Source organism: Leucopleurus acutus, assembly GCF_964270905.1.
Source record: "Leucopleurus acutus genome assembly, chromosome: 18".
Classification (NCBI taxonomy): Eukaryota; Metazoa; Chordata; class Mammalia; order Artiodactyla; family Delphinidae; genus Leucopleurus; species Leucopleurus acutus.
The window spans coordinates 64,098,483-64,125,639 of NC_139160.1; the positions used below are offsets into that span (position 1 = coordinate 64,098,483).

Sequence of the window (27,157 nt, forward strand, 5' to 3'; positions counted from 1 at the left end):
CACCATTGTAAAGCAATTATACCCCAATAAAGATGTTAAAAAAAAAAAAAAAGAAGTAAAATTGTTAATATTGGCAGCTAACATGACCGTGGATATAGAAAATTCTACAAGATTATAAAAGAAAAACCACGCCCAGGAAACGCAAAGTGGATTCACAAATAAATCAATTGTATTTCTATACACCAGCAACAAGCAATTGGAAAGTGATATTAAAAACAATCCCATAAATACAATCAAAAGACATCCAATATTCAGGAATGAATTTAACCAAAAGATTATATAAGATTTCTGTAACAACTACGTAACACTTCTAAAATTCAACATGACATAAATAAGTAGAAAGATGTACCACATACATAAATGACAGATTCAACAGTGTTAAACTCAGACTCTCCTCAAATGGATCTATAGCTAAAAGAAAATATTAATCAAAATTCCAGCAGGCTTTCATTGAAAACAAATTAAAAGGCTTCTAAAATTTGTACAGAAAAGTACATGATCTAGAATGATCAAAACAATCTTAAGGAAGAAGTACAAAGTTAGAGGACTTAAACCAGAGGATTTCAAGTCTTACTAAAACAAACAGTAACTAAGACTGCAGTACTGGTACAAGGATAAACAGATCAATCGAACAAAATAAAGTATACAAACTCAGACTTATTAACATACAGTCAGATGATTTTTAACCAAGATGCCAATTCAATCCATAAAAGTCTTTTAAACAAATGTGGCTAGAATAACTGGAAAAAATAGTCAGTAAGCATGCATGAAAAAGAGCTCAATATCATTAATCATTAGGAAAATGCAAACTGACACCACAATGAGAGTAGTCATGCACAGAAAGACTTGAATCACAAAGACTGATAATACTAAGTGCTGCAAAAATTGCTAAGGTGTGGAACAGCCAGAACTCCCATATGCTGCTGGCGGGTGTGTAAAGTGGTGCAACTATCTTGAAAAACTTTATGGTAATTTTTTTTAAAGTTAACAAACGCCTACCTTATGACCCAACAGTTCCACTTGTACATGGAGCTTGTATATCATTCCTCTAAAATAGAGCTGAGAAGAATGATAACTTGTGTCCGTATGAACACTTCTCCAAGAAGGTTCATGGCTAAAAGCTATGAACACAAGTATCCATCAACTGGAGAATGGATAAATTAATTGTGGTATCTTCATATAATGACTCAGAAAGTAAAAAGAAAAGAACCACTGAAACAAGTAGCAACATGGATGGATTTTGAAAATCTTGAAAACACGTTAAGCAAAACAAGGCAGCACAGCAAAACCTGCACTACATTGATTCCATTTATATACGGAGCCCAAGAACAGCAAAACTGATTTATGTCGACAGAAATCTCGGATAACTGCGGGGGTGTGGAAACTGACTGCAAAGGGGCAAGAGAGATTTTTCTGAGGTCATGGGAATGCTCTACATTTTGTTTTGTGTGGTAATCAAAGGGATGTAAACAATTATCAAAACTCATTAACCAAAAAAATGAAATATTGCTTGTTTCATCGTACATAAAGTATACCTCAAAAGATCAATAAACACGTTTTAAAAAATAGATTAAAAGACGGTCCAATGGTTAGGACTCGGTGCTTTCACTGCCTGGGTATGGGTTCGATCCCTGGTGGGGGAACTAAGACGCTGCAAGCCCCACAGAGCAGCCAAATCATAAAACAAAACAAAACAAAAAGACAAACAACAACAAGAAGAAAAAGAAAAACACAGCAACGACAGCCATGATGACACCAGAATCCAATTCCCATACCTTAGGTTATGCTCAGGCAGGTGTTGGCAATGTGTAAAATACACACTCATAGTTTCATGTATTGATTACCTTGGGTGCGCTGGGAAAAGAAGGCCGGGGGACACATGTGGGAAATAACGGTAGCCCGCGGGGTGCCTGAGCCCCATCTGACATATCTCCTACAGGATGCTGCCCTTGGCTTCAATGCTAGAGCTGTCCTATCTGCTTCCTAACTGGATGCAGATAACAATCAGGGAAAACGAAATCAGAAGACCCAGAGAAAGAGTTGCAAGAAACAAAACTCACAAGCAGAGAGCAACCACAAGACAAATAGATTATAATTCATCACGTTCCACATCAGACTGAAGACATATATATCCATGCATAAAGTAGCAAGGACGAGGTTTCCATAAAAATGAAGGAAGTTCTCCAGCTCACCCGTTCTTCTTAATTTTATCAAGAAAATACACTGGTAGATAGAATTGAAGAAATATACTCAAGAAGAGCACATAGAGACTCTAAAGGTCCTCACCACGAGTAAATGTTTTGCCATTTTCCCCTCCCTAGGAACAACAGTCCATTTGATCATTCCTAAAGATACAAGATGGCAGGGAGAGAAAGCACTGTGAATGGCCACTATAGTTTTGTAATGGACATCGTCCAATAATGTTACAATGTAAATTTCTATGCTCTGAATAGCACCACAAGGTTTGATAAAAATGGGGTGCTTATTGTTTTTTCTTTAGGTCTTAATTAGCTTCTTGTTAAACTATAAACGTTATCATTGGACCACACATGCTGGGACAGACAAAATGGAACACTTGGTTGCCAGCCTAGGAAGGTCCCCACTGATTAACTGTCACCAGGCTGATGCTGGCAGTGCTGATTTCTAAGTGTGCTAACGACCAAGCTGGAAAAACCCACCCACCGTCTGATCTTTCATTAAAAAGAAAGGTAAACGGAGCATACGAGTGGGCTTGTGTGAAGCATATCACCTTAATCTCTGAAACCCGAGGGTCAAGTGTTTGTAAATATTTCCAGTAACCAATATCATCAATTCTCCTTTCTATTAGAAAGGAGACCCACGTTAACCTGGCAGTGTGCATGAATCTTTAGCTCTGGGACTAGCATTTTCGGGGAATATCCCATCCCTGCAAATTCCAAACTAAAACGCTTCTGTTGATTTCAAAAGCGGGAAAATGCTGTGATTCAGTTAAAATGGATGAGTTTACTTTTAAAGGGTCCAAAACACAGAGATCTTTCAAACAGGGCAAGGCAGCCTAACTAACAATCACTTTTGTCCAATGGGGATTTGAGGGAGGGGGTGGGAAAGGGTCAACACACCACAGAAATCTCAAAACGACAAAGTCATTGTTCAGTGAGAGAGGCTGGAATGCTTTCTACACACTTTCCCTGACATCTCTACACAATGAAATGCAAGGGTCAGTGGTACTGAGACAAGCAAAGGCAGTTCCACTCTTTGCTTCTATAAAAGCAAGTGACCCAACCCTATTATGCCCTGGTCTCAGGCTGGCTTTGTTCTCAATATCCAGATGCAGCAGCTTGTTCTTTTGCGCTCCCCCCTCTGGAAAGAAATGACTGAGAACACCTCCTTCACATTTTCTTTTTCTTGGGCATTTTCACTTCATAAAGCTGCAGTCAATGTGTTTTGTGTGTGGTGAGGAGGGAATGACACGTTCCATGGTGGTCCCCGCCACTGCCAGCATTGGTGGCTCAAGCAGCCTCAGGATTAGCCCTTTGTGTCCGTGAAAGGATATGAAAAGTCAGTTATTTAAGCTCAGCCAAGCTGCTGTGTTTTGTTTTGTTTTGTTTTGGGGTGGATTAGGGGTGTGTGAGGAGGAAAGGTTTTGCAATTCCGTTTTCCTCAATAAACTACATCATTTTGCAGTATGCAAGTTTGCATGCTCAGAGCAGTTCCCAAATTTTATTAATTAATATGCCTAAACCCAACCTTCCGAATCTTACTGGCCATTGTCACGCACTCATTTTTCTATTGGGAGACTTCTTGAAAGTGGGCATTTTAATGGACAGAACTCTGGAATAATTGTGACTCCTTACTCAATGTTATCAGGGATCTTGAAGTTTCCGAAATTGTATGGAAATATTTAGTACTCAATGGTCTATTCAGAAAACAACTGTTTTTCCCCCCCTGTAGGTCTACATTGGAAAATGTCCATTAAATTCTTCAGGATTACAAACCTATAATCTTTGTGGCACACACTCATGTGGTGATACAGATAGACCTGGAAACTGTCTGCAACAATTACTTTATTGTAACACAATGCTGTTACTGGACTATTTTTCCTAATGAAAAATATATGTGTTATTTCAAAAATAACTAGCCATTATTTAGCGCTTAACATGTAGTTAGAATTTTATTGACTTCATTATGTCTTCCCAACAAACTTTATGAAGTTGGTAATATTTTCTCTATTTTACAGAGAAGGAAAGTGTAGCTTTGTGGGAGAGAGCTAGGACTCAAGCTTGGGAAGGGAGACTGCGGGGCTCCCCACTCCAGCACTCCTTAAAGCTACTGATGTCACAGACGATTATCCCTTAACATATAATCAGTATATAATACAATAGCACAATCACACCACTAAAACATCAAGTTTTTCCTAGAGAACAAAGAACACTGGAAAAAACCATTTTCAGGGCTCTTACATCCTCAGGCAGAATCACACTAAATATACCACATCAAGTGGCTTTTTTTTAATGTTGACTTCCTTCTTCCTTTAGAATGATGAACAGCTCCAATTTGGCCAATAACTATAATTCAACTGGACACGCAACATATCTGGTAACTACAAGAGTCAAACTAATGGTGTACAAACTCGTAATTCCCCTGTTAGGATATGGGGATAATAATGCCATCACCTGAGGGGACGGACTGTCCTGCAGTGTGGAACCCCTATTAAGAATCCAGGGTTTTCATTAGAAACACAAGGCATTGCTACTTGGATGTCCCAAAGATAAACCTGGACAAGTCAGTGCCTTGTCCTGTCTTCCCTATGTTGGCAAAATCCTATCCTTCTGGTGGTCTCTTCTTCCTCTCTATAGCCTTCCATCCAACACTCCAAACCGAATTCCTGTGCTTGAGACACAAGTTACCCTGTGATCTGTCCCACTCGGCCTCTCCATCTTTATCTCCTTCGATGACTGACCCCCAGGCTTCATGATCCAGCTATTTACAGTATGCTGGCCCCCGCCTCCATCCTGCACTCTCCTGGGCTCCCTGCCATTTGTGCATCCTCCATTTCTACAGGAGGTTCAGGAATCAATGGGAAGCCACCCCCAGTCTCTCCGGGCAGGGCTACAGAAGATGCCCCCTTAACTGCTAAAATCTGAATAGTTAGTCAATTCTAGAATAATACAAAATCTTCATGTTTTGGTATAATTTAACGGCAGAAATAGGTAGCATGTCACGAGTCTCTCTTGTGTAAATCACATCTGTAGTGCATCAGCTACAGTTTCTAAAACACTTCTGAAACTCTCAGCACAGAATTCTCCTATATTTCTCCAATTCATCCCTCCCCCCCACTCATCTGTTGTCTCATCGACACCTTTTTTATTTAAGTGACACCTTTATTAATTCCTTCCAAAGTATCCAACTTGCCAAACAACTCTTCCATTTGGCATCCAGAGATTTACAGTTAAGATAATACAACAAGGGCAAGTAGTGTGAACAAGTTTAGGAAGAGTCACAACGGATTTAGAACAAAGATAACGAGGTTGAGGACTGGAGCAGAGTGTAGGCGCCCTGGAGGCAGCCACCGGAAGCACATTTTACAGAGGAAATGGAGAGATGATGTGACGCAGGAGGAGGTGAAAATGAAGAAACGGATTAACCGAAAAAGAGCAGTTGCTGAATCTGCCGTCCCATCTAGAGGCAATCAGCCTCCTGTTTCAGGGTCTCTTCTTTTCTGTAAGGTATGGACATTGTTTTATTGCAGAACAGAGTGGTCAAGAAAAGCTTCATTAATGTGGAAGAAAGACTTTTTCTGGTCCTTAAATACTGAAGCATTGAGAGGCTCCATTTGAGAATGGGCTAAAGATGTGCAAACGCAGACTTCCCCGGCGGTCTGGTGGTTAAGACTCCGCACTTCCACTGAGAGGCGCGTGGGTTCAATCCCTGATCGGGGAACAAAATCCTGCATGCTGCACGGCGCGGCCAAAAAAAAGATGTGCAAACGCAAACACACACACACACACACACACACACAGACAAACCAGTAGATCAACAGCCAGTCCATCAGACATGTGAAGTTTCTTTCCAGGAACTGTAGGGAGATTAGATTTAAGGACTAGGAAATTTCAATTTTACTCTCTAGGCCTGGGCTCCTTCATGACATAAATCACTGGCAAAGAAAGAGAAACAAATCTATGTAGATGTGTATTCCGAGATGGTACTGCACCGTGGGAAAAGAGTCCTACTCCAGTGTCAGGGGTGATGAACGGCCAGTCTCTGAGGATCCTGGGATCCGATGATCCCTTCAAGGGTCTCACCCTTTTATGATATATTAGTCTGCATTTCAGTGAAAAAGCAAACTTAACTTCTGAAATTATTTGGGCATTGGAAGCAAAAATAATAAAGGTATCTGATCTTAGAGGATCGCAGGCAGGCTAAACTATGTAACACAGTATTCATTAGGAAAAGACAGAAGAAACACAGAAATAATACAAAGCAGGTGTTTTGTATAATTACAAAACGTTAAATGAATTACCTGAGATTTCATTTTAGGGAACGAGAAAGAAATTAGATGAGAAAAAGTATATGGAACAAACACTTTAGAATGAAAATGATCAACTATATCTCAAGGTTTATCAAATATACCCAAGGATGAGCAGAATCATCAAAAATGAGTTTGTGGGACTTCCCTGGTGGTCCAGTGGGTAAGACTCTGAGCTCCCAATGCAGGGGGCCTGGGTTCAATCCCTGGTCAGGGAACTAGATCCCGCATGCATGTCACAACTAAGAGTTCACATGCCCCAACTAAGAGCCTGCATGCCACAGCAAAGATCCCGCGTGCCACAACTTAGATCCGGAGCAGCCTAAATTAGTTAATTAATTATTTTTAAAAATGAGTTTGAACACACTTGGCACTACCTACATCCTTTAAAACAAAACCGAACTGAAAAACTCCCTCCAAGGCCCTTGCCAACACCACTCTCAGCTGGTGACAGACAGACAGACTGTTGCCCATTGGGAACACGGCTTCAGCAGCCCCTCCTGCCCCACTATCCACAAAGGCCTTCTCCTCTCATCTGGGATCAAAGGTCGCTTTCTAGAAGCCACGCCTACCTCCTGGACCAGGCTCCCTTACTACCTCCAGCCACACACCCAGTTTGCCTTGCAGGACTTCCCCCAGGGCGCTGCCACAGTTAGGATTCCAAAGGCGGCAAGGGGTGGATCTCTGTGTGTCTCCCTCCCCTTGGGGGCCTGGAGGGGAGGATTCCTGCCTGACCCACCCCCATACTTCAGGGCGTCAACGCTGATCCCTGTTTGTTGAGGGGAAGGAGGGGCAGAGGAAAATATTACCCACCACACACCCCCAACCCCAAAACTAAACACCCAACCAGCAACTCCTCCGCAGACCCTACATTCCGGATGAGCCTCTCTCTGGTTTTACTCAGACTCCTTCCAGGAGTAGCCTGCCTTCACTTCAGCTTCCTCCACGCCTCCTGAATTTGCAGCCCTTTGCAGTCTGGCCCCGCCCATCTGAAACCTGCTTCTTAGGTCACCAGAAGCCTCCTGATTTCTAAATCAACTGACAACTTTCCAGGGACTTACCTTCTCCTTTGCACTTAACAGACTTGTCCTTCCTCGGTCCCCCAACCTATTTCCTCATCTCTTCATTGTGTGTCTCCTCTGCTTCCCTTCTCTCTCTGCTTTCCCTCCGAATATAAAGGCTTCCATAAGGATCTTTGCTCCTGAAATGCTTCACTCTCTCTCTGGGCAGTCTTATTTATTTTCACAGATTCAGTAAAGAATACACAGGTGCCATACTCATCCCAGGTCTCTCTTTTTTTGTTTGTTTGTTTTTTTTTTGGTACGCGGGCCTCTCACTGTCGTGGCCTCTCCCGTCGCGGAGCACAGGCTCCGGACGCGCAGGCTCCGCGGCCATGGCTCACGGGCCCAGCCGCTCCGCGGCATGTGGGATCCTCCTGGACCGGGGCACGAACCCGCGTCCCCTGCATCAGCAGGTGGACTCCCAACCACTGCGCCACCAGGGAAGCCCAGCAGGTCTCTTTTTCAAACACCAGACTCTTACTTCCAATTAAGTACAGGATGCTTCCATCTGGAGGTCGAAAAATGTCAAGGAAGATCTGGGTGTGGAAATCAGATTTGTCTCACACTAAAGCCTTATCCAGTCTCCTATCCAGTATACTCCTGTTGTAACTTACCACACAGCACAGTACTTGCTGACTTTCGATCTGTCTCTCCCAGGAGAGTGTGCCTCAAGGAAGATGGGAATTAGATTTCATTCAACTCCACATCCCCAAGCCCTGCATGGTGCCTAGCACACGCGACACACTCAAATGAATGCTTGTCCAATGAACGAAGACAAAGGGTTTACCTTTTTCATCCCCACATCCCTAGCACATAATAGAAGCTCGATGAAACACTGCTGCAAACAATCCAAAAATGAAGACATGTTGTGGGAAAGAGAAATATTGAACGAATTACAAATCCACACATCACAAATATGCAATGGAAATAATTCGTTTGAGAGAAACTGCAAGATTTCCCATTATATTTCTAGTTGCAAATACATTCACAAAACCATACAACTGGCCATCAAATATTACACATTTACTGCATTATTAAAATGATCATTAAGAATTAATTTAATCCTTAATAAAATTAAATACTACTGAAACATAAATATTATGTATGTATGGTACCATTATTAATTAAATCAATCACTGTTTTAAGAAAGTGAGAGGCTATATTTATGTTGTTGTTATTTATGCTGTGGCATTAGGAAGTCAAGTGATACACTTAAGAATGTGAATTTTAAGTGACCACATTCTGTTTGTTTATGTTTATTCAAATACATTATGTTTTGAAGGCCAAAGTCCTATTCAAAGAATTCTCCCTCATTGATTTCTCACATACGAGGTTTATAAGGCCTTTATACTTTGTATTTCAATCCCGCTTTTCATAAAGATATTTAGTTTTCATGAGTGAAGAACCATGTTCGGGATTGATAGGTGACTTGGTTTTTAAAACATTGTTAATACTCAAAGCTGTTATGATTTTTGAAAAAGCAAACAAACAAAATGTGCCTGAACAACACTTTAATAAGCCAGCTGTGCACTGCCAGCCACTGGCTAACTTATCTGAAAAGCCCAAGGCAACGCTGAGATAACCTGCAGACTGTTGTTATTTTGTATAAAATATTTATTTCCTATATTTAAAAAACTTCCCTCATTTCTGGCCTACCCTTCCAAAATGCCTCGTCAGTCAAAATTGGTCTCTCTTCATTCACTCGTGTTCCATGCCTGTGTCAGCTCAGGTTCCCATATCCCACACATTAACCCCACTGTTCCTCTGGAATTCTCACTGGAATGTTGCACAATAGTAAATTACACTCATTTCAAAATGAGCTGTGTCACTGTTTCCCATCAGCATGGATATGAAGCACTAAATGAAACCAAAAACAAAACAAAAAGCAAACAAAACCCCACAAATGTTCACACAAATACGAATCATTTGTTGAAGTCCAAGGGACAAAGTTAAGTAAATACCTTCCATGTGGCCAGCAAACTTGCTCACATTTTAAACAGAATTTTCTCATCTCAGCCACTGTGTTACTGGAATAATAAAATCTGACTTCTGACTGCCTTCATGGGAGTATACCCCCGCCCCCATTATGAGGGCTCTGTCTCAGTTCCCTTTCTTCAATTCATCAGCATCAGACTTAACTGGAGACACAATTATGTTCTAGGCCAATGGTCCATATTTCTGAACTCTTACTTACAAAACCAACAAAATTATCATTGTCTTTCTTACAGATAAAGTAATGAAACATGCATGCTACGGATTAAAAAGTTACCATAGATTAGTGTAATTACATTATTTCTGTACCTGCTTGATTTTAATTCTCCTGAAAAGTATTATCACATGCTTATCTTCAGTAAGAAACAAACATTAAACATGTCAGTGTTGGTTTTAATACTCTGAAAAGTGGAAAGATATCTAAGCTTTGAATTTTGATTTGTATTCTATTTGTTACTATAAATCCTGCCAAGTTCTTTCTGGCTCAAGAATAAGAGATGACATGTAGATCAGGAAGGACCACAAGATCAAACCAAGGTTAACTTCTTGATACGGAATTTCCCAACCCTTTCTAAAGTCAGCTGTTGGGTTTAGAAGGACTCACGTTCTGTGAACTTCCCTGAGCAGAGGAAGACCTGCTAGTCATTAGGATTCTGATCCTAAGAATCAGATGAGAGACATTAAAACCCAGAGTCTCCTGATGTCAGCGGCCCGCCCGTTTTGCTAATGACATTAAAATCAAAGGCACACAAGAAATTTTCTATCTCAGTTCTGAAAGGGGATGACAAAACTCTTCCAAGAAGCTGATGGGCCAGACAAGAGACCTAAAAGTCACTTCCATTTCAGATTCCTATGCACTTGTGAGGGTGTTACTGTTAACAAAGATAATATTCAGGATACCTTTTATCCTGACTTTTTAAGTTAGAGGATTGAGTCCAAGTGGATAAAATTTCCTTAAAAAAAAATTAACTCCTTAAAAAAAAAAAATAGATCCACCTCTTAAGCAAAGCCATAAGGTGAGCCAAGCTGGTTGTCATTTTGACCTTCCTTTGCTTTAACTCGGGAGCCTATTTAGAAATGTAACGAGCAACCCTCTTCATTCGGTTCAGCTCAGCTGGCAGAGCTAATAGGCTTCTAATTAATTTCCAGAAGATTGCTGTTATAACTAACAGGTTTTAAACATTTGGTTGATTGGGGAAAATGAATTGAATATAATGTATTTGATTTGGAAAATTAGTTTTCATTCTATGTGCTTACCATAATAGTGTTTATTTTAAGTTTACATGATTCCATTAAGAGTCCCAGATCACCACTGGGTTCTTTTCATCTTTACAGTGTCCTATCCAAATTCAAAAAAAGAGGGAAAAAAAATCAATTTACATTTTGATTTTTGTTGGCCTTTCTTTGAGGGCAGTTCGACTTCATTTCTGTGGCTTTAATAAAAATCTTTGCTTGCTGATATAGCAACAGGTCCAAATACTTCAAAATGATCCCATTGATACCTCGTCAAAACCCCACTCATTGAACGCAAATCCTCTGGAGAAAGGCTTCTGCACACAAAGATGAATCAGTTACTGCATTGTTTATTAAGTTTCACCTGATTCCTCCTGATAACCATTTAAACAATGAATGTTGGGAAATGTCTCTCAAAGAATCAACAACAATGGCAGGGATCAGGGCTTTTATATTTAACTAATACCATCTTATAAAGGAAAAAATATTTCTTCCTGAAGGGATTATGGGAGCCTTCTTAGAGACACCTGCAAACAAAACAAGTGACAATGGATCTTTATCATAATTGTTAACTGAGTCATCCTTTATAAAAAACTCCTTTCTTGAAGACAATAATATTGAGATTTACTATTGCAATTAGATTCAAGAAATCAGCTAATTGGAACTACTGGTATTTACGTTTCACCAAGATTAAGTTAGACCCTTGTCCCTCAGGTTAAAAAGAACAGTAAGACCCTGCCTCTAAATCACAGCTTACTTCACATTGGTAAACAGTGGAGGCCCCATAGGCTACATTCATTGGCACATTTCTTTGTGACTAACAGGAATGGCTAGAATAATCTCAGGCCTATTATTGATATTTCTGACATAGTTAATTTTCCAAATTAAGTATTTGTGGCTCCTTTTATAAAAATGGCTCCAGGGGGCTTCCCTGGTGGCGCAGTGGTTGAGAGTCCGCCTGCCGATGCAGGGGACGCGGGTTTGTGCCCCGGTCCAGGAAGATCCCACATGCCGCGGAGCGGCTGGGCCCGTGAGCCATGGCCGCTGAGCCTGCGCGTCCGGAGCCTGTGCTCTGCAACGGGAGAGGCCACAACAGTGAGAGGCCCGCGTACCGCAAAAAAAAAAAAAAAAAAAGGCTCCAGGAGAGACCCTAAGTTTTGACTTAAAGAGCACTTGAGCATTGAAATAAAAAATGGGGGTATGGGGAGCATCAGTATCAAGCCATGACTGCACACCCTAACTGCAGCATTCCTCCTTCCTGGTCTTAAAATGGGCTCGTGTTAACTGCCACTTAGGGAATGTGAAAAGGCTTCCAACTTAGGAAGTATCAATATTAGCAGCAGCAGCTGGGATTTTAGAAAATGTACACCTTTTGATAAATGTGGTTTTTTTGGTTGGTTGGTTGGTTGGTTTTTTGGTAGGCGGGCCTCTCACCGCTGTGGCCCCTCCCGCCACGGAGCACAGGCTCCGGACGCGCAGGCTCAGCGGCCATGGCTCACGGGCCCAGCCGCTCCGCGGCATGTGGGATCCTCCCGGACCGGGGCACGAACCCGTGTCCCCTGCATCGGCAGGCGGACTCCCAACCACTGCGCCACCAGGGAAGCCCTGATAAATGTTTTTGATGTCCAAAACACTTGGAAATGAAACAGAAAGTCCCCTCAGCCTGAATCACTTCAAAGTAGACAGAATTAAACAGAAAAAAACATCCCAAACGCACAACAATACTAAATGAGATTAGAGCTCAGATGACCTAACATCATTCTTTAGAACTTCCAAGTCCACAGACAAAACAAAGGCTGTGTAGAAGGTATTTCTGTGGGATTGAAGGTTTGTTTTTTTAAAGACACCTTAAGACACAGCAATCAATGTGTTAAAAGAAAAGCTGTCTACAGAAACAAAAAAGACATTTTCTGAGATGACTTTGATCCCTTACTCAAATTATTGGCTTAAAGGTACTTGCTTTTAAAGGCTTTGTATCTTCCATAACTGCTCACTATTGTCCTTGTTAAAGGATTATTTTCACCTTATTATTACTAATCTTTTCTTTGTAAGTAACCACACCTGGCTTTACACAAAAAAAAAAAGTGCAGTAAATATCTGTCCTTTGTGGTAATCCGATGCATAATTTAGTTAATCTAGGCTACCATGAGAGGTGATTCTCTGTTTTGAAATGTTCTCACAGTAAAGGGAATCCACGCCAGACAGCTGAACGGCAGCGGGAGAACCACTTACCAAGCATGTCACTGCTTCGAACCAACCTTGACCGTGACTGTGTAGCCACTCCTACAGCAGGTGTCACTCATGTTAACTCAGCCTCCGGATCACAACCACACCTTTCTCTTACAAACATGGCCTTTTACTTAATTAAGATAACACAGTCAGGCTGAAAGGCCCATCTCAGCCCCTGTGAAAAGGCCTTGAAAAACAGGCACCTTGCTTTGCGCTGTGAGAACTCTGACATGACTGTTACGTTACCTGGATGAAATCAAGAAATGTCAGGGGCAGCAAGTCATCCATATGCCCAATGTCTTTGGAGAAACGATTCAAAATTCTTCCTGCAAGAACAGGATATGAGAAATTACTCATTTCCCCAGACAGGCCCTTTAAGAGAAACAATTCACAAACAAATCAAAACAATATTTTAAATGCATATGTATTTAATATATTATAGATTCATATGAAATAAGCCAATGTCAGTGGTAAAGAAAAAAATAGACGTTACCTAAAGAGATATTAAAATACCAATGGCAGTGAGCGGGCAGTTGAAATTTTTGGCCCTTATTTTTAAACGGGGGTGGGGAGGGGAGAAGTGGGTCTTGTGGAAGTATCAGGAAGGGTTGTTGGATTTTAGAATGTTTCGTCCTTTTACATCCATCCTATTTAAGACTTCAAGTGCTAGAGGCGGTAAACAATTTAAAATTCATCAATTACTCCTAATTGTTACACTAACTTTGATTTATCAGAATTAATGTTGTTAAGTGATACTTTAAAAAAAAAGAAAACTAATTACAACCTGTCTGCGATTTTTTAATCCCCAGGATGGTGCATAGCACCTTACATCTTGGGAAATTTGGGATTCTTCCAATTTCCAAGTTGTGCGGTTACCACCAGGGTAATAAGTTGTTGTTTTCAGAGGCGTACCAAGTGTGAAGAACACACGACTCACGCTTAAGCATCCAACAAGACCAGAGGGATGGAAGCAGGAAAACAAATATTACTTGACGACTAAAAGATCAGTTCTTATTGCTTTTATTTCCCTTCTCAAAATTCACCAAAACAGTATACTCTGAAGGCTGCAGGACTGGAAGATGAGAACTAATTTGTAATAAATATCTGGTCTTTTTAATGATTAAATTCAAAGGCACTGAAGTAACAACACACGCAGGCACGCACACAGCCTATTCTGGTGTAGCAGCTCCTGAGAAATGTGTTATCTAGGCCCCTGAACTTCTTTCATAACTGAGGCTCCAGGAAGCCCGCCTGCAGGTGAGATGTGGGGCCTCTAGGTGCTCTTCCTGACCTGTCAGAGGTGACTTTCTCCCGAGGCCCTTCACACCAAGCCACAGCTGGACACTGAATGAGCAGAGGCTGGGCGCTGAGTTTCCGCTGCCGGGATGAGCCAGCTCTGCTGTCCTCCGCGGGGCGCCTGGCTCACCGGAAGCACAGGGTGTGCCCAAGCTGGGGTCTGCAGACGTTGGAGGCTTTCGCCCTTGGCCAGGCCAGGCCGTTACAGGCTGGGCCTCAATTCTCCTGTCTCAGGCTTAGGAAATACAGACTCCAGAAACCGTCTTTTAGTGACACGTTTGGAGGACCAGGGACAAATTTTCGGAGCCTCTAGGAATGCTTGCTTTAGAAGGTGATTCTCAGGATTAAAAGGGCTCGTGCAGGTGAAGAACCCAGTCACAATGCCCGGTGAGTTAACAGGTGCTCAGCCACCAAGGTGAGGTACTGACTATTCCCCCCAGGGTCTGCAGCATCACGTCACCTCGGAAAGTCCACCAGACACCGTAGGAATGTCCACCTGTTAAAATGCACTTGCTGATTCAGGAGAGTTGGGGGAGCCAGAGAGTCTGCATTTCTTCCCAGCTGTCAGGTGACCCCCCCTTTAAACTATTTCCCAGATCACACTTCGAGGGGCAAGAAGATGGGAATCATTTAATCAATTCTGCTTTAGGAACATTAAAATCAGATGCGCAATTTCCCCACATATTCTTATGCATATTGTGGCCCATTTAGTTATTTTTTACCTTCTCAAAGCAGCAATGCCCAAATAAGGAATATACACGACAAAAAAATGTTAAAGACATACTTTAAATTCTTGTGACTTCTTCAATGGAAAAATACAACTTTTTAACGTAGGCAGAATTTGGAAACAAGTACAATTTGTCTTAGAAAGTGTTAAAAGAGATATTGGCTACTCAGGGATGAACAGTATGTGTCAACCTCCCCTTTACCATTCACCAGATGTCTGGACTGGAAGATGAGAACTAACTTGTGTAGATTCTGCCCCTAGCAACCCAAAAGCCTAGACTAGAACAAGCGCCACATGTCCAACAAGAGACTTGCTTTCTAAAATTAGTTGGGGGAATTGTACAGTTAAATTTTCAAATTACTAATTACCCTTTTAAGTAACAAAACTAACCTTTTTTATTTTGACCATTAATAGTTAAACTGTTTTTAAACATGGCAATAGCCTTTGGGGCTGCTTAAGGCTAGTGAAGTTGCACTCCAACCTCCACCCAACTACTTTTTTTTTTTTTGCAGCATGCGGGCCTCTCACTGTTGTGGCCTCTCCCGTTGCGGAGCACAGGCTCCGGCACCCAACTACTTTTTTAAAAAAATCTTTTTATAATACTGTGCTTTCAGCTGATACATTATGCTATTGCCCAGAGCTTGCCACCAACTTCCATTTTTCCTTTTAGAGCTGAGGACTGAGGAGACCCTACATCCAAGTAGAGCCAAAAAGAAGACTCCACACACTCTCAGCAAAGACCTAAGTGATTCTCATGTTTAAAGGCACAGATTTTTCTGACACATTGTTCAGTAAGGGACTGTTTCAGCGAGCTTCCAGATTCCACCTGGGGTCTGGGTATATTCTCAGAACATATCATAGTATAATCTATTTAGTGGTTTGACTACTTTTCATGTATATTAGTCTTGAGTTTACATCTAGATTATACACCCTTTGTAAACATGGACCACATTTCTCACACAATCTATAACAAAATGCAAAGTGCTGGGCAAGGCAGAAGGTGGGGTTCACTAATAAAACACCACAAGGTACTGGCTTTCCAACCTTCTTTTTTAAAATAAGGAACCCTTCTGTGCAGATCCACTCTTACACAAAAACCTAAAACAAATCTATGAAATGAATTATTTCAAAAGGCGCTCATCCTGAAGGGAGATATACAGTAAGACCTGGAACCCACGTAGTGACCATCTTGTACATGTCAATCGGGGGCACAGCTGGAAAGATTAATTCTGATCACTATGGAGTCCACCAGCACTCTAGTCGGGTTTGATTTATAAGCACATGGGTGAGCGTTCCAGGACCTTGAAGGCTCCCGGGCATCCAAGTGAAGTTTGATCACAAAGACCCCAAGACTCACAAAACAATGCTTCTAAGCTATAATCTGTATGAAAATCTCCAAGGCCCCTGGATTAAAATGTAACTTCTCAAGAGCTCTGTCTGGGTGAGGTCTGAGATTCCTGATTTCTAAGAACTCCCAGGGTAAGTGGACGCTGGCTGCTCAAAGGACCACACTTTGAGTAACAAGGAACAACCTGAACATTTCTGATGATGTTCTGTCTCAAGAACCTTTAATCTGGTTTTATCAACATGTATAATTATGTCCCCTTTATTTATTTTGGCCAAGTGGCTCACCAGGGATTGGACCCGGGCCCTGGGCAATGAAATCGCAGAGCCCTAACTACTGGATTGACAGGGAATTCTCACGGCCCCTTTAAGTTCCATTCTTTGCTTCCAGAAGCTAATAACCACTGGTCTCCATTTTAGTCACAGAAACTGAATTATAATATAGACATTATTAAGGCAGGAGTTCTACCCGTTTCATTCACTGCTGTTACCCCAGTGCCTGGACCAATGCCTCACATATAGAGGGTGCTTGAGTGTATTCTGTATGAATCTATACAACGAGCCTTTCTATAAATAAATGGTTTGTTTCCAAATCTCAATATCTATTGATATTTCACGCACTCTCTTCTGGGGAAATACGAAGTGTCTGGTTCGGCATACTCACACCAGCAAAGGCCACTAACAACTCCGGGGAAATAAAAATAGAATCTGGGTCATAAAACCAAGTCCAACCTTTCTTCTTTTCCTTTGTGCTTAATCAAGTTTCACTTGCTCACACACTGCCTCGTGCAGGTGGCCGGCCCTGCACCCGGCCCTTCAGACCAGAGGCCCTGGTGCGAAATGGCCGCGCCGACACCTCAGCTTGGCGGCCCGCGCGCAGAGACGCTGGGCCAGGCACCGTGATCCAAGATGCTGGTGGCACAGAGCGAAGACGCGGCCACGGCAGCAGTGGGTGACACCAGACAGTGGCACTGACTTGCAGGCTTAGGCAGGGTCAGGCTAATGGGTTCTCATGGAGGAAACACAGCCTGAGCACTTAGAAGGAGGCCAGAGGATGGACTGACGGAGAGTGGAGTTTGTCCGGGTGGGAGGACAAATATTTGCCTAGTTGGAGAGCTAAGATAGGAGAGAACCTGTGTGTGAACGGGCGTGGAGAAGAGTGTAGCGTTAAGGGGCCTCTGCTGAAAATTCCCTGGAGTCACAAAGAGGTCTGACTTCTCTTGTCAAAGCCATGGTTGCGAGGTGGAAGTCCTGAGGAGGGGCCTAGTGGAGCGAGCATGCATCTTGCACATCCGACCCAGGCCAGACAGTCTGAGAGCCCCCGGCCGACAGCCGAGGACCAGTTCTGTCTTGGCCTCTGTGCCCTCAGACAAACCCTGTACAGCTTCACCAGGCTGCCTGTGCTACACACCAGAGATGTGGTGGGATTTTTTTCTTGTGGTCGCTCTGCTTGGTTTCTGTTGGTTTCCCCAACACCACATGAGCATCAAGTAAGTGCCAGAAACTATGTACGCATCACCTCAAAACTATGAGCGAGATGTTGTCCCCATTTTACAGAAGAGGCAGCTTAAGCTTAGAGGCAGGAGGAAATTAATTCAATGACACTCGGCTGTAAAGTAGCCAGGTTGGGGACTTGCACCCAGGGTTACAGAGACGAAGAAAATTTACGTCATTACATCTATGACACAGAGCTATTTTACTAGACGCATCTGAAAACTCTATTAAAAATGTACTAATAAGGATGAGACAATAAAATCATAGGCAGGGCTGGTGTTCAGCTGGTATGAACGGTGATCGTCAAACTGGCCTTTGACAGCCCAGCCCCTTCTGATTGGCTAATGTTGAATCCATTAGCAACCACAGCATCCACTAGATGCTGAATGCTTTGAGTATTAGAAGAGTTAGAAGAGTTCCAGGAATTCTCTCTTGGCTAACCATAATTAAAGCAAAACATTTAAAATAACCCCACCTCAAAATTAAATTATAGAAGTTATTCAAGATGGAATGAATAGATAAGATTAACAAGTGAAGAAGTGACTGAAAAAGAATGAATGAGGACAGAAGCAAAGTCCAGGGCTTGAGAGCCACCTCATTCCAGGCCTTACCCTGTCCTGTGACATAGGGCAAGTCACATCCCTCTCTGCTAAGTCTGGAAAGGGACTGACCTTGAAGGAGTGGATACACCCCACAAATTGACACACAAAACCACGCTGCTGCAACCGCCATGATATTTTACATCTCCTAAGCATTGGGGGGGAAAGGGGTTGGGAAGCTAGACCAGGCTAGTTCCTTTACCGCTGGATCTCGTGCGTATGTCATGCAGGAGTCTGGCTCACAGCTCATATAAGGTCAGGGAATGGACAGCAATAGGCAGAAAAATCTCTAAGACAGCGGCTCTGAAACACTGCGCGTTGGATGAAACCTACAGAGCATGTCCACTGGAAAATGCCCATGTGCACTGGCTGCATGATTTCAGGAGATACCTAAACCATGAACCACAGGAAGTGGGGTGGCCACGAGAGACGTGGGCCAGGTGAGAACTGCCAATTCTGAGGGAACAGGACACCACCTATCACGGGGCTCCTCCCGCCACAGGAATGCACCACTCTGTCTCCAAGGTCTTTGTTTCCTGGCCCAGTGCACCTTGACCACCTTTTAAGGCAAAATGCGCAGTCTCTATCTCATATCTTCCAAAGAATGGGGATCGAAGGGGGTTTGGGTGGGGGGTGGGGGAGAACATGTAGCAGTCTCACCTGGGGAACGTGTTCCCACAGAGATGCAGGCAAAACCACCTATTAATATAGCTTTCATCTAAGCAGAGAAGTCCCACCTCCACAAAGGCACATATCAGGAAGTTACCATTCAACATGCGAAATCAACCCGTCCCATCTCTAATACATGTACAAGGACATGTAATGCTCAGAAACAGGACAGCAAAACATTTGGTGTGAGAACGTGGCTAAACTTTAAGACAATCGTCCCGCCCACTACCCACCCAGTGTAAAGTGACTGAAAGGTGAGCTGGAGGGGGGTCCACCAACACCCAAATCTGACCTCAGTTGATCTCCAGCGCATCGTGTGAATATGTGGGGACCACCAATAGATGTTACACAAATGTGGTTGGGTTGTATTAAGTGTATGTGTGTGGACCTTTGTTGGGGGGAAAAAACTGCAAAGTAAGAACACCATTACAAAGGAGGGAATGAAAAAATTTATACAAATAGGAAACAAATCACAGACATAGGAAACAATCTTATGGTTACCGAAAGGACAGGGGGATAAAGTAGGACTAGGACTTTGAGATTAACAGATACACACGACTAAACACAAAACAAAAAACAGTAAAGACCTACTGTGTAGCCAGGGAACTGCGTTCAACATCTTATAATAACCTATAATGGAAAAGAACCTCAAGAAAGACAGACACCTAGATAGACAGATATGTATATACAAATAACTGAATCGCTTTGCAGTACACCTAAAACTAATACAACACTGTATGTCAACTATACTTCAATGATTTTTTTAAAAGAAAAAAAAAGGAGGGGAAAAAATCATTTTCAACTACTGTACTCCTTCTTTCAAAAATCTGATAAAAGTGCTAAGTGGAAATATTGCTCTAAGAGTTATAATTGTATGTATTCTATTGTCAGTTATAAAAAGCTTAGGAGACACATTATCTCTTAGCCAAACGATGGAACCATGACCTATTCAGAAACCCCACAAATCCCTTCCCGTCCATCTTCTGCCCTCTCTACACCCGTCATCTAGTTTCTAAAACCAACAGCCAGCTTTGCTTCCATCCTCACTCGTCCTGACTTTTTCTGTAGCAGATAACAATTCTAGCGACCTTCTTTTTGAAACAGTCCTGTATGCTGGTTTCTGGGATATAATGGTTTTTTCTTTGAACATCTCTTGTCATTCCTGAGACCTGGCTTGTTGCCAAAATGCAACTCCCCCTGCCCCCCACCCCGTATTTGGAACTCTATACCCACAATGATCATCTCCTACCTCTTCTGCTGTCATCTATTCTCTAAGGGCTGTGACACCCAAACCAGACCGGCCCCACTGTCCCTTCATCGTCAGCGTGTCCAGCTGGTGGATCTCTCCCCCTGGACGTCTCACGTGCGCGTACACGGTGACACATTATGAAATGGGGGGACTTCCCTGGTGGCGCAGTGGTTGAGAGTCCGCCTGCCGATGCAGGGGACATGGGTTCGTGCCCCAGTCCAGGAAGATCCCACATGCCGCGGAGCGGCTGGGCCCGTGAGCCAAGGCCGCTGAGCCTGCGCATCCGGAGCCTGTGCTACGCAACGGGAGAGGCCACAATAGTGAGAGGCCCGCGTACCGCAAAAAAAAAAAAGAAATTAGGAAGCAGATCCATTTGTATAAAATGTTTAACATAGCCCAATGAATATCTTAAAAAGAATTTCAACATAAAAAGAAAACCTTTCCAGACTTATGCTGAATTTTGATTCCTAAAACTTTTGCATATTAAAAGAAAAACTGAAATCCCAATTTGTATGGGTTTTTGGTACTTTGAGACAGTCTCTGAGCTTTGAGCAACCACAGAGGTCGGCCTGTCGGAACTAAGGCAGGTACAGCAAGGACAGAGCTGACTTCCCCAGCGCCAGGGCGGGTTTTACATCAAATAACTTAATCAAAACACAAACTGTTCTCAGATTCCGTGGGAGGTAATTAAACACCAATTCAATGCCAATTAATCACAGTCAAATAAGAGTCTGTCAGAGAAGAACTCTATACACATGGAGGCTATTTAATGGTCAAATACTTGGCAGGATCTTAGTTAAACAATGATTCATTAAGCCTCCTCTACCACACAATAGCCAGGCTGAACTCCAAGTGAAAAAAATCAAAACTCTTTTGTTCCCCCATAAAAAGACATCAAATGCCTGTGCATCATATTCCTTCCTTCCCCTCTTAGCAGGCAGCTCAATTTGCATGTTTCAGGATGTGCTGGGCTAGTCCTGGGCAGGAGGGCATATGCAAGTCCTCCTGAGTTCTATTCTCAATACCATACCTAAGCAACTCTCTTCTTCCTAAAGGAAAAGTAAAGAGCTGTACAGTTGACCACATACTTGAAATATTTATTCACTCTGAGCAGGGAAAAGAATAAGAGACAGGGAACCTACCTTCCACCTGAAGGAAAGGCAAGCTATGGTCACTTCTCCCAGGGCAGATAATTAGCCGCCATAAAAGCCCTTGATCCACACAACTGCAAAAACCTGTTCAAACACTTGTGGTTTCCTGCACCTACCTAATCAATTTGCTTCCTTTAAATTACTCGTCCCTTCAGAACACAACTCCCCAAGAAAACGCAGAGGACTAACACAACACTGTAAATCAACTATGCTCCAATAAAAATTAATCTTAAAAAAAGAAAACAAAGAGGGCCATTTTAAGTTCAGTTAATAATTCCCAGAGACTGTTCCCCAAGTTTCTTACATGAACTACTACTTTCCTGCAAGTTCATTTCTTCCTAAGGGTGAAGTATCAAGGAAAACGACATTTGTCTCTATTTGCCGGGGTTTCCCACCCGCCCCCCCCCCACCCCGCACACTAGCGCTATAAGCACTTCCATAGTTTCACTAATGCTGCTACTTTTCAAGTGCATGATTTCTACCCTTCATTGTGGACTCAGATATGAATTAGAAATCTTAGAGTTGGCTGAAAATGGGTTTTATAGTGTTGTGGTACAGGTGCTGCTGAAATTCTACTTGCCTCTTTAGAGAGGGGTTCCTAGTCCAGCTTTATGAAATGCTGTAGCGTTACTAGTTTTATCACGCGCTTAAAAATAAAATTGTGAAAGTGAATGAATAAAATTAATTGTATTTCTCTTTAATAACAAAATATGTACTAGGAAATATTTTTCGAAGTGTCTCACGAAAAGTTTTGAATTTTGATATATCTTACCCCCCCAACTGAATTTATTATAATTGATTAAAGATAAATACACGTGACATTGTTTTCCATAAGAAAGTTTAGAAACTTCATGTAAAACTTATTAGCAAAATAAAAAAAAAAACTTATTAGCGCAACATATTCTAACTCTGCTCATAAACTGGGTGATACGAAAAAAAGATGCACTTTTACTGGGTCTCAGTGGACACAAAATATTAAATTCATATGCAAACCATAACAGTGAATGTAGGATATACTGTATATTTATAATTTTAAAAAACATATAAAATCTGAGTCCAAAACTGCTAAGTCTTAACACAGTAACAAAAAAGTAAATGAATAAATCATTTAAAAATTGACCTTAATTCTAAATACTAAATCTGTTTTTGTGATCCCTCAGGCATAAACCCACATTTTGTTTTACGTTGTTTATAGGACACAAGGATAACCGCCCTGCATGTGTTTATTTCTCAGCTACACTATGACATACGATGTTGAAAAGGAAAGTCACACTGTGTCTGTACATAAAAATAGGAAAAGCAAGTTTTCCTGCAAATATAAGCAGTTTTACAGCCTATCAAAGTGAGGCCAAAAAGTAGATTTATTCACGTTAAGTGCTGACAGGAGCAAAACATTTCAGCAGTAAATAAAGTACACTGTAACCCAATCGTCAAATCAATAAAGTCATTAAGAATAGGCTCCATTCTTCAACGAAATGGTGAGTTGAAGGGAAAAAATATTCGGTTGCAATGGAGAATGCATCTCCAACACATCTGACAGTAACTGATCTGGACCTTGTCTTCTCCCCTGTGCCTAGAAAAAAAGCCTTTGCGTTTCTTATCTTTCTTCATCTGTATTTAGCCATGTAAACTGCCAGACGGCGCTTTCAGCTTCCCTACAGGCATCCCATAAATACAAATAAGAAAATATGTCATTTTTCTTCTTATTCTAGGCCCCAAACTGACAAAATATTATCATCACTTTTGTAGGCTCTTGCAAATAGGCACGCTAGTGCTGGGCAGAAATGTGCTGAGATTATAACATCCATTTATCTAAACCGCCAGCATATAACGAAAGTCGGGTGGGGTGCTTGCCACCTAAATTAATTTACTACTTGAAAGAGACTTCTTAAGTCAAGCCTGTTAAAAGGGAAACAGGAGAGGAGTTACAAAACTGTAAATAAATCTAAACGCGGTTTGCATCTGAACTAATTTTCAAGCGTAGAATTAAAAAGAGGCAACAAGAGGAAAGAAACCTGCACTCAGAGCACAAGATCCGCACGGGCACCCTGTCTTCAGGGAACTGTTGCCCAACTGTTTGGGGGACGCAGCCCTTGCTGCCATAGAGGGCTGGCATCCAAAGCCACCTCCTATGATTCACTCAAGAAAATAAAGGATTCGACCACCTTGCACCTGTTACAATAGCTACCATCAAAAACAAATCAAAAAACAGCAAGTGCTGGCGACGATGTGGAACATTTGGAACTCTGTTCACTCTAAGTGAGAATCTAAAATGGTGCAGCTGCTATGGAAGAAGTATGGCAGTTCCTCAAAAAAAAATGAAACACAGAATTACCGCATGATCCAGTAATTCCACTTCTGGGGAGGTACCCAAGAGAACTGAAAGCTGGGTCTTGAAGAGATGCTTGTACACCTGTGCTCACAGCAGCATTGTTCACAATCGCCAAAAGGTGGAAGCAACCCTAAGTGCCAATTGATAGATGAATGGAAAAACAAAATGTGGTGTATATACACACAGAAGAGTATTATTCATCCTCAAGAATGGAAATTCTGACACATGCACAGCATGGATGAACCTGGAGGACAACATGCTAAGTGAAATAAAATAAGCCAGACACAGAATGTCAAATACTGAAAGATTCCACTTGCATAAGGTACCTAGAATAGTCAAATTCATAGACAGAAAGGAGAATGGTGGTTGGCAGGGGGGTGGGCACAGGGAGTTAGTCGTGGGTTCAGAGTTTCAGCTGGGGAAGATGAAAACACTCTGAAGTTGGATGGTGCTGGAAGTTACACAACAATGGGAATGTACTTAATGCCACTGAGCGTAAGTAAAAATGAATCAGATAGTACATTTTATGTTCTATGTATTTTACCATAACTTTTTTTAAATAAAAAGAGAAGAAAAGATTCAAGCTGATCCTTCTCTCAGAATCCATTCCATCTGTCTCGCCCATCTGCTCCTGTTGACCTTATTAGAAATGCCAGCTCCATACGTACACTTACACCCGAGGTGCCAGGGCCAAGGAGGAGGTGCCTGTTGGGGCAGCCAGCCCCGTCATCATCCTGGTGAGGAAGACAGAGGCTTGTGCACTTCCGGGGACCCCATCCAGCACACCAACAGAGAAGAACTGTCTCTCAGTCGGTTAAGGAGAACAGAGTGAAGATGAAGAACATCTGCCAGGGTGGAAATGAGCAAAGGGCAAGGCTGCCTGCTGGTGGCAGAGGACAGTGCCAGAGAGACACAAATGCACCCACCACACAGTGAAGAAAAGGAGACAGAACAGAATGTGTAAACATTTTAGTCTTCAAAACATGTCTACAACGCTGTAGCAATTCACCTTTTTCAAAAATATTTCACACAATCAATAAACGTTCTTGATGCACTCCCCCACCCCTTTTATAAACTCGCCAAGACCTTGAAAAGCCTTTCAAGATGCAAAAGAATAAAAACAAAAGATGGAAAAGATATAAGTCAACTATACTTCAATAAAATTTTTTTGAAAAAGATGAGGAAGATCAGCACAAGTGGAATCCAGCCCCACTGGATGACGTGGCTACATCAACACAACCAGGATTCACTGAAAGCCTCCCGATCTGTATAATTTCAAGGCAAGGACAACCCCAGCAGAACCCTATAGACAGGACCTGGGTTGGTCATCTACACCCAGAAGCATGAACAAGAGCCTCTTAGAAGTGCCGACAGCCTTTGCCCTCTGTGAAGTGACATAACTTAGAAAGCAAAGGGGGAAAACACCAAAATAAATCTAAATTGGATCTAAACAGAAGATGACAGTGAGTTCTCTGTCCTTCCAGGGCATGTGTCTCCCGGAATAAAAAGAAAAGAGAGATATATCATTAGATCAAGTGAGGTGAGGATGGGCCAAGCGTTGAGTTCAAAGAAGAAAAATACCACAAGGTACACCAGAAAAGAGTATCTAGGAACATGTATTAAGGGAAGGGTGATCCTGAGAACCACTTAAAGGATGGAAAGGAGCCTTGAAGCTCGGTGGGCAGGAATAAAAGACCCACCAAACAAACACCTGGGGGAGGGTGGCGGAGGGATGAAGGTGGCAGCACGAAACGCTGAAGGCAACGCCACACAGCGGTTACTCCTAGGGCCCTGGGGCCTCTCTTTCAGAATACATGTCACACGGACTTCCCTGGTGGCACAGTGGTTAAGAATCCGCCTGCCAGTGCAGGGGACACGGGTTCGAGCCCTGGTCCGCGAAGATCCCACATGCCGCGGAGCAACTAAGCCCAAGCGCCACAACTACTGAGCCTGCGCTCTAGAGCCCGCGAACCACAACTTCTGAGCCTAAGTGCCGCAACTACTGAAGCCCGCACGCCTAGAGCCTGTGCTCCGCAGCAAGAGAGCCCACTGCAATGAGAAGCCCACGCACCGCAACGACGAGTAGCCCTCGCTCGCCACAACTAAAAGAAAGGCCATGCGTAGCGCCGAAGACCCAATGCAGCCAAAACTTTAATTAATTAAAAGAAGAATACATGTAACAGGTCTGATTGTGTCCAAACTTCGGATGGCACATGGCACCTGTTTTCATTTATATCTTTAAAAGGCAATAAGTAAAATCACTAGCTAATGTTTTGGTTTTTTTTTAACCACATATACACAAAATTGCTAATATTTTCTCCCTTATGCAGAAACTGTTCGAAAACCTCTCAACAAGCCTTGGTAGAACTCAGTAGTGACGACTTAGCGTCCAGCAGAAAACACCAGCATCATTCTGAACGTGACGCCACTTTAAAGGGTTTCGTATCGTATGATATTTAATTTAGACCCTTAGGCAAAGTAAAAGGGAAGAATACTATCAGACCCAAAGGAAATTAAATGAGGAGCATGGAAATAGTTTTACAAACTCAACGCAAAACTTTCTTCCCAGGATCAGGTAAAATCCTAATAATATGCATAATTCTCATTGGAAAAATCAAGGGGTTGCTAGCATTCAAAACACCAATATTAGAAGGAGAAAATATTTTGACAATTATATTCGATTTAGATTTTCATTCATTAGGCATAAAGACTACCTATACCTACTGTGTACAGTTGCAGAGATCTAATGCTAAAAAGCAACCTGGAGCCAATACTGATCTCAGAGATATAAAATATAAAAATTATATTTAAAAAAACCACCAGTTCCAATGGGTAAAAGAACATTAGGTATGAAAGCACCTGTAGCTAAATGTCAACGTGGGCTTTAAAATACATTTAGCGAAATCAAAACTCAGTGGGTTTTTTAAAATGTGGGTAAATCGTGACTTTTCCGACACAATTCAATGTAAAACTCATTAAGTGGAAAAATGAATTGATAATTTTATGAATATTTAAGGGACAGCGAGGCTTTTATCCTCAGGAGAGTTCTCAGATTAAAAACAAACCCAAAAGGCTAGGTAACTGGACTGAGCAGACAGCCAGTGTTGCTGAGGATACACCCAGCATGAATTGGCAGCAGAGAACCTAAGCCAAGTTACACTCTTGAAGTCACTGATGATGACCAGGCTGGGTTCCTCAAAGGAGATCCAGCCTCAAGCTGACTGAAGCCAAATGGTGCCTCTCCAAATAGGCCAACCTGTAGAAGATGGAGAACTC

At 42.3% G+C, this 27,157-nt stretch overlaps 1 protein-coding gene across 2 annotated transcripts in view; it reads right to left on the minus strand.

Moving 5' to 3' along the window:
- Positions 1 to 27,157, minus strand: part of ABCC4 (ATP binding cassette subfamily C member 4 (PEL blood group)) — a 207,886-nt gene that overhangs the window by 54,719 nt on the left and 126,010 nt on the right. For both annotated transcript variants that reach the window (XM_082859518.1, XM_082859517.1), the window contains exon 20: positions 13,267 to 13,346. In XM_082859518.1, coding sequence (XP_082715644.1) covers positions 13,267 to 13,346 — 80 coding nt within the window. The remainder of the gene's footprint in view (positions 1 to 13,266; positions 13,347 to 27,157) is intronic.